This window comes from Vollenhovia emeryi, unplaced genomic scaffold (assembly GCF_000949405.1).
Source record: "Vollenhovia emeryi isolate VEMERY1.0 unplaced genomic scaffold, V.emery_V1.0 DF939206.1, whole genome shotgun sequence".
NCBI lineage: Eukaryota > Metazoa > Arthropoda > Insecta > Hymenoptera > Formicidae > Vollenhovia > Vollenhovia emeryi.
Window position 1 is genome coordinate 504,947 of NW_011967160.1, and position 8,551 is coordinate 513,497.

At 49.5% G+C, this 8,551-nt stretch overlaps 1 protein-coding gene across 1 annotated transcript; it reads left to right on the forward strand.

Annotated features, from left to right (window-relative positions):
• On the forward strand, window positions 1-5,067 carry LOC105561512 (keratin-associated protein 5-5-like). The gene is made up of 6 exons (XM_012011558.1): window positions 1-542; window positions 621-893; window positions 2,500-2,877; window positions 3,117-3,306; window positions 3,536-3,644; window positions 4,173-5,067. The coding sequence occupies exons 2-6, from the start codon at window positions 832-834 to the stop codon at window positions 4,235-4,237; spliced, it is 804 nt and encodes a 267-aa protein (XP_011866948.1). The 5' UTR covers window positions 1-542; window positions 621-831; the 3' UTR covers window positions 4,238-5,067.
• Window positions 5,068-8,551: the final 3,484 nt, after the last annotated feature.

Sequence of the window (8,551 nt, forward strand, 5' to 3'; positions counted from 1 at the left end):
TTGCGACCTCTGACTAACGACTAACGACTCATTGTAGACCGGGCCTTGGGCTGACAACGAGTTCAATGTTGGGTCGCTGAATCCGTTTGCGTTAAATTTCATGTATTGGCGGATCGTACATTGTTCGTCGCTGCAATGAAATGGCCGGAAGGTAGAAGCTGTAGTTTAAGTAAATTGTACAAAGTATCGTGCAATCTACGCGAAAGAAGGAATTTTGTCGAGTAGAAATAATGTAACGTAACCATGGCAACTTCCCATACAGCGCCAAAGCTTTCGGGAACATTTTAGAAACATTGCGACGTTGCAATAATATTTTCTGTAAGTTGCCTGTGTCCACCATGTTGGAACTCGGTCCATTGTTCTAGTTCCAAGAAGTGCGTGGCTAATCAACTTGCAACTTTTGCGGAATAGCTGCACGTTAATTGGCTGCGCGTTTCTCGAAACTAGAACTTGGGGCCACGGTCTAGCATCGCGGGCCTTAGCAGTCGTCCAGTGTTCCGTTCAATTCGCAGTGCGCGAATCAAGCTGAAATAAGGAGACGTGTAATTATTACAAAAAGAAATGTATCAATCAAAGTGATTTGTGCAGGATTAAAATGAAATCTGCTTTCTTGCACGCAGGCCGTTTAATCGTCGATCCACGAGAGGCAAAAGTTGCACGCTCCACTCGGCCCGTCCGCGCAGTCACCCGCAGCGAGTAACAACAGCGAGCAACTGCGAGATAGTCGACGAGAGTCGTCCCGTACCACGGAAGCCGGAGGCGCGTCGAGAAAATTTGGGGCGAATCGAAGCGAGCGATTCCTGCGGGGGACAGTAACGACGGGGGCGCAGGATGGCCGATCGCAAGACGGCAGTTTCGTCAAAAGAAACGAGCGCTCCTCGAAATCATTTGAGGTAAAAAGTATGCGGCCTTCGTCTTATCTCAAGACGGTATTTGGATCGATTGAATGTTACACGATTTGTATTGAGATTATATAAATTGCGAGACACCCTGCGTGGCAGAGCGTTTAACGGGAGCGAGGATAACATTTTTGTCTCTCAAGTAAGATTATATAATTCGCACTGCGCGCGATTGCACACAAGAGAATGGGAAGGAAACTGGAGAACGCGTCGAAAGTGTCCTCGTTATCGTTTTTCGCTGTGTTAACTCCGTGGAACGGCGCATTTATATATCGTTGCGGGAGAATAACTTGGATCGATCGCGCCTGATTGTCATTCGCACCTGTGCCTAGTATCTGTATACGTAACTGCTCGCGTCGCGATCGCGGTGGGCGGCCAAGTGAGGTAGAATTGAGGATTGTGAGCACAGATATTTCTAGTACCACGACCGAGGATCGGACGAGGGTGATCGTGTCCGCCTGCGAGTCATCTTCCTCTTGCCACGAGTCTAGGACCGACGGCCAGGATGTCGCGCCCTCGCCGGGCCGTAGGTGCCTGTGCCCGTCGCGGCCGTTAACGGCGAACCGCTGCGCGCCCTTCCGCAGACGGGTCTCCTTCAGCGACGCCACCGTCATCGGGACCGACGGCGACGACGAGCTGACGAGCGCGTGTCGCGGCGGCGACCGAGAAATCGAGAACAAGGCGGAGCGCGAGACAGCGTTCTACGACATTTGGCAGGCGGACGACTCGTCAGCCGGCAGGAGCGACGACGGATACTCGGAAAGTACACCGGGGATTGACAATTACGCGGAGGACCGTTGCGGAGTATCGGGTTGCAGCTTCAGCAGCGGCGGCGATAACAAAGGCCGGAGGAGCTCGCAGTCGGAAAATATCGGCGAGCGGACAGTCGAGAACGATGGGCCCGCGCGGGGAGAGTGGCCCGGCGACGGTGACGTCGTCTGTCCGGCGGATCGCCTTGCCGGAAATAAGGCGAGAGACGACGAGGGCGATACCGCGTGGAACGAGGATCTATCAGACTCCGCTCGCAAGAACGTCGACCGCGACGAGTATCGCATGCGAGGAGGCTGCGGCGGATGCTGCTGCGGCGCACGCGAAAAGTGGGTGAAATATCATTGCGCTGCAGCGTCGAAATTGCGATGTTTGCTATCTCTCCGCGAGTTTCTTGCGGGACTAATAGCGCCGAGTCCAAAAGAGACGAATCGAGATAGCTCGAACTCGCCAAGTATTTACGTAGCATTTGAGAAAGAACCCGCAGCGCATGTAAGGGCCGCCACTTCCAATGTCTGTTAACTCTTAACCGGCCGTTAACTTTTCGGAATGGCCAATAAAAGTGGAAAGTTAACAGACGTTGGAAATTGTGGCCCTAAATGCCGTTTCTACCAATGCAGATTGACTCGGTTTAAATTACTTACCTGTTTCTAATTCGTACAGCTAGAAAAAGATTGTAAAGTAAGTCGAGTCGAGATTCAAGTTAAACTGCGTTGGTAGAAACTGGCATAAGTCTTTAGCGGAAGGCAAGATAAACGTCGCGTATCGAACATTATTACATAGATTTCTCTTGAGCAAACCGGGACTGACAATACATTTTCACGCGGTGCAGCGTCTGGAGGAGTTCGCGGGATCACGGTTGCTGTTGCGGAGGACTCGCGCTGAATGATTCATGCGCGCCCAGTCCGGACAAAGTCAGAATAGGATGCGTCGTGCCGTCGCGCTCCCGCTGTCGTTGTCCCCGAGTCTGCAAGAAGGCGGTCAGGTGTGAGCCGCCTCCATGCACGACGGACGTGCGAAGTTGCGGCGGTAGCGGGTGTTGCGGTGGCTACGGGACACCCGGCCAGATCTGCGCGCCGTCGCCGAGGATCTGCAACTCGCCGGCTCACTCCTCGCGCGGGAGATCGTGCTGCGCCTCGCGCTGTGCACCGCAGCCACCTTGCTCGATCGGCGGCTGCAGGGGCTGCTGCGGCGGATCCAACTGTGGAAGGTGCGAGCGAGAATCTTGGGCTTCTATACGGGGTGTCTCGTAACTTTCTTCTTTGGACCATAGTCTCCTTTCAGCTGCACTGGAATTGAATTTTCCTTCGACTTGTTTAGTACTTTTATGTCGTAACGTAAATCGTAATTTGCTGGATGATGGTAGAATTAGAAACAGGAATTGCGCTGCTCATGAGAATTTGTCATCGTGTTCTGATTGTGCTAAGAGTGATTTTGATTATGTCACAGATTGCCGCGCGAGCCGCCGAGCCATCTGGAAGACATGATTTACGGATGCTGCATCGTCGATGACGGAGCGAGATGCGGCGTCAATGAGGGCTGCTGCGCGCTGAAATTGCACCTCGGCCCACTCAAGTGCCTCGGTGGCGGCCGTGACTGTCGGCGATGCGGAAGAAAGGTCTACCAGGCTGAGATGCAGGTGAGTACGGTATTGTTACGGACATAGCGCTCCGAAAAGTCAAGTTGTATCGTTCGATAAAAAATTAGACTAACACGCGCGTACAGAGACTACGCGATATCGTCCCATCCAATGGATAGTAAAAGAAACAATTCTACTTGGTGATAAGTCACGACGTGTAATAGAAAACAGAAAAAGCTTTCGAGGGGAGTGTTCGAAATTTTCACTGTGCAATTTATTGCTTTCCAAGACCGCCTCCGGAGTGCCATACCATAACAGTTGCTTCAGTTGCTTTTGCTGCCGGAAGCCGCTGGAACCGCTGACTTACCAGGAGAACAGCGGCGAAATTTATTGCAAACGTTAGTATTGTCAAATTGTAGAAAAGTGCAGTTCTAAGAGCTTTACGAGGACTGTAGCCTAATATTACATTTGTCGTATGGCAAATTTTTTGAGCGTGTCGATTGACTGCACACTGAAAAAAAATCATTCAACCAGTCGTCTGTTAGAAAATGAACGAATCAGAATTCCTTTAGGGCTTACCAGATGTGTAGTGAAGTCTAGCAAACTTCTGGTTATGAAATATCGGGCCCTGTCGTGCTAACTAGAAATTCTGTTTGGTTTAGCCAAAATACATTCTATCGTCCATGTCTTGTTGATACAATCAAAGCATTTTTCTCAGTGCAGGATAGTGAAATTCTCGAGCGTCCAGAAATTTTCTACTCAGCAGCCAATCGACGCGCACGAAGAATTTGCCGTACGACAAATATAATATCAGGCTTGTTCGAGTTTCTTGCATCCTTTCCGCTTGACTCTCCTCAATTGGATAACATTATCACGGCCAGTTAAGGTTGCCCACGTTAATTGCGTTTCTTCCATGAATTGCACAGAATGTTACGTTCGCAATTTCGGGCCGCAGGGATACGGCTACGGCGTGCTGCAGACTCCCTTGTGAGCACGCGGCTATCGAATACCGGCCGTACACATGTGAAAGCATTCAAGTATAGTTATGACGTTTCTTCGCGTGTTTCCATTTCTTTACGACGGTCATAAAATGTTATAAAATGCGCGGGGGAGCTTAATGCGTATTAAGACGTTCTGTGTAGCTTTCGCGTGGCACTGTAACGCCAGCTGTATATTTCTCCGTACGCATGCGATGTTTTAGCCAACGTTTTTACCCGATAAACACTGTGAACGAGTACTCGGTTATTATTATTCTTGATATTCAACCCGTTTATTCGGCAATAAGTCGCGAGAGGAAAGTAAAACCTGTGCGCGCGGGAGGAACCGGGGAAGAGAAACAAGGAGTGAAGCCGGAGGAAGAGTGAAACGGCTGCTCTCTCTACGCCCCGGGAAGAAAAGAGGATAATGTGCCCCAGGTTTATTGAGCCTCTCCGCCAGGGCGAATTGCGCGGGATGACTCGTCAGGGACCGATTGCGGGGTAAACTGGATACATATAAAAATAAGGAAGGGGATTTAACGGGGAGAGGAGATTCGAGGCGGCGAAAGGAAAAAAAAAGAGAAATTCCGCGAGACGCGGAAGGAGGAAGGACCGAACGCGCGGCGCCGCGTTTTGGAAGAAAAAGGACGACGGGAGGCGGGCACGGAGGGTACGTTCGCGGGTTTGCAAAACAGAGGACGAGGCAGGAGAGTCGGGCGGGAGGAGGAAAGAGTGAGTGGTTGGTTTATTGAGTCTCTCTCCGGGCGCGCGGCGGATTTGCGCGCGCGGAGGAAGGCGCAGGCGGAGGGGCGTTTATATAGCTTTCAGGCGCAGAAGCTTAATCTAATTTCAAATATAAATCTGTTCTCTCTTCGCTCTCTCTCTCTTTCTCTCTCTCTCTCTCTCTCTCTCTCTCTCTCTCTCTCTCTCCCCCCCCCTCCTCTCTTTCTCTCTCTCTCTCTCGTCTCTGTCCCGCTCTCCTCTCCTCGCGCTCTTTTCCTTCCATCTGCCGCGCGCCACCGGCGCGCCCTTCCCGTCCGCATAGAACGCGCCGCGCTTACATTATACCCGCCCCGGCTACGAATAATGTTTTTCGCTTTTCCCATTAACATTACGGGACACGACGACTTACGCGGCGCGCCGTCCAACCGGCTACATTTTCGACATACGATTGCGGGAGCGATTACGCGTTTCGGGCCTTGGAGAGAAGTTGGGTGTTCGATCACGAGACACGGTAGTGTCTCGCGCCAAGTATAAGTCCCAGTCTACAATAGATGATTTAAGCCCTAAGCCTTAAGAAATTGACCATTTCACGGTCAGATATGAGTAGAATACGCGACTGTGATTAGTCAATTTCTTAAGGCTTAGGGTTTAAATCTCTATTGTAGACTGGGACTAAGTACCCCTTAAGAAATTGACCAATCACGGTCAAATATGGGTAGCATACGCGACTGTGATTAGTCAATTTCTTGAGGCTTAGGGCTTAAATCATTTATTGTAGATGGACACTAACAATAAGCGTAGCTAGAACCGCGCGCGCAAGACCGACCGTGTATAGTTTACGCCACAGACTTATATACTAGACTGCGCCGTCCGTAGGAGACGTCGGTCCTAAGATATAGAAAGAGAGGAAGAGCCGAACTTAATAGGCTTGTTTTCTGTTCGTGCACTGGTGAACTAGTGCAGTAAGCTAGAATGAGAAAAAATATGCTTGTCTTACTCTAATTTATTGTACTAGTTCACTAGTGCAGGAACAGAAAACAAGCCTAGTGTGTCTCTGTCTAACTTGTTCGTTTTCTCCCCACTCTTAATGTTGAGCGAGAGAGAGAGAAAGAGAGAGAGATCGTGACTCTTTTGATAAGTCCGTACCCTATGTTTAGGACAGCGCGTCCATAGGAATGGCGCAATGTAGTATATAAGTCTATGGTCTACGCGAGTACGCGAGTTGACGGGCCCTCAGATTTTCGGATCTCAACAACGGCTGATCCGATGAACTTCTAGGTGCGCTCAATCGATAGTTTGGGTTCGATTTGCAAAATAAATTGGTGTAACGCGACGCCCTTCCTTCTCGCGCGGCTCGCACGTCGGGCACGAGCGAACGTTACAATCTTCTTACCACCCCTTTTCCGCGGAGTCTACAGAACTGGGTTGAGCGTCAAATATCGCCTTCTATAAAATTTATGAGAAGCACGTTTGACAGCGTGACCCAAATTCGCCCGAATTTTCGCGTCGACTTTTTTTTTCTTTACAAGGCGAGCCACAAATTTATTTATAGACTCCGTTCCGGGATTGGATAAAGTCACGCGTGTTTTCAGGAAAAATTACTACAAGGATTTGATTGACTCTTCCGCGTGACTGGTTCAGTATTCGCGAAGACCCGTTTGCACCACGAGGATCCTTCCGTGCGATCTCGATCTCCCCGGTCGGTTTCTTCTCGCGGAGAGACGCGACACCGAATATTTGCACTACAGTCCGCAACAATTCCCGCTTTTTTTTTGCCGCGCGTCGTCCGGCAGCCCGCGCCAATTTACCAATGTAAACCGGCGTATTTAAATTGGCCGCGGGCCGTGGGCCGACGGGGCCGGGAGAATTTAAAAATGCCGGCCGCAATTTTTTTCCGCCGCCGCCGCCGCGCGGCGACGGCGCGGCCGCGAGATGCACCGGGCGGCCGCCCGGTGCATCGAAATCGGCAAAATATCTCTTTCCGTTTGACGGCCGCCCGATTCGGCCCGGGTCTTTTGTGCCGCCGCGTGGCGCGCTTATTTCGAGCCGGTATGAAAATCAATTATTTCGTTAATTCGTGCGTTACATTGGCTGTCACGGGGCCATCACTGTGAGCGACAGCGGCCCAAGGCGCTATTTTTCAATTCCCGATGTCGCCCCCGCCTTTCGCGAACCCGTATTTCCGTCCCGTTTTGTCGTTCCCGGCGGCCTTATCTTTATATATTTTCTCTCTCTCTCTCTCTCTCTCTCTCTCTCTCTCTCTCTCTCTCTCTCTCTCTCTCTCTCTCTCTCTTTCTTTCTCGATTTTGAGTCCGCGATTTGAACGTCGCCAAGTTCTCTAAATTTCGAATCGCTGTACTTTTTTGCTGTAATTCGCCGATACTTTTTAAATACCCGCGGTGACTCAGTCAGTTGAAATTCTATTTCATGGAATTAAAAAAATTATTCTCCCGTAAATCCCAACGCAGCTATGGGAACTTGAAAATTGAGTTACATGTGAATACATGCGTTTTAAAACTAGATAAATCGCTCGGTGCTAACCGTGATTTAATTAAATTTCTGCCTCATTAATTTCACCTGCATCATTAATAAGCTTTGCAATAATATCAATAAGCATCTACGCGAAGAAATAATCAATAAATCGCATTTCAATAATTCGATATTGACCTGTGTTGAAGCGATTGTCTATCGACGGCATTCTGCAGCTTGGAAAAAAAAACGTCGCGTAGCGCTTTCGCTATATAATCGACCGCGATATCTGTCAGGGTTTTTCACAAATGAGGGAGGAATTACATTTTTCAGCAGTTTTGCTCCTTTTATATAATAATAAAATTACGCGAGGCGATTCGAGAATTGGGATTTGCCTTGTGCTAACGCAACAAATAATTAAAATATATAAAGGCGGAACGTATTTTGCAAAAATTTCACGTCTTCGTATAATTCTGTGAAAAATCACGTTTCCCCAGAGCTAATTAATTTTTTTACATGAAAGTCATTTAATACGTTTCCGGCAATGTGCAATGCCGGGCTCCCGTTCCATATGTAAAAGTTTCCTTTAATTCGGTCGTTCCATATGCAAAAGTAACTTTAATTTATTGCAATGCGTCTGACTGCTCCTAATTAACGTACAGCGCGAATAAAACACGGTACAGTTGATGCGTGATATGAGTTCCAGGTCTCTACGTCGCGGGCGAGTGTATAATTAATTACCGGCATTTGGACATGCGCGTAACAGCAGTAAAATCGCGGCGGCAACGATTCCGCGTGTGTCGGCCCCGCTCTATGGCGCATCGGTGACAGTACAACGTCCGAGATTAATATCGTCGCGTTTGTCAAAGCACAAACGGCGTCTTTCGTCTCTCAGTGCGACGGAGGATCCCTTTTAGGGGAGGGCGCCGAACAAACGCCGGACCCCAAAACGGGCCCCCGGACCCTGTCACAACATACCTACCGGGTAAACGGGGCATTCTTCGAACGATGTGTTAAAAGCGGCGCGATTATTAATAGCGCGTTATGAATTAGCCATTTTCGCGTGGAGCGGCAGGTAGAGGCCGGTCGTGTATTCCCATGATACGTTTTCGATTGCCGGGGAAGTGGGCATGTTT

Coding starts and splice junctions, on each gene's coding strand:
- LOC105561512 (XM_012011558.1), top strand. CDS start 832: ATGGCCGATCGCAAGACGGCAGTTTCGTCAAAAGAAACGAGCGCTCCT. Junction 894..2,499: donor GCTCCTCGAAATCATTTGAG/GTAAAAAGTATG, acceptor CACGCGGTGCAG/CGTCTGGAGGAGTTCGCGGG. Junction 3,645..4,172: donor CGGCGAAATTTATTGCAAAC/GTTAGTATTGTC, acceptor TGAATTGCACAG/AATGTTACGTTCGCAATTTC.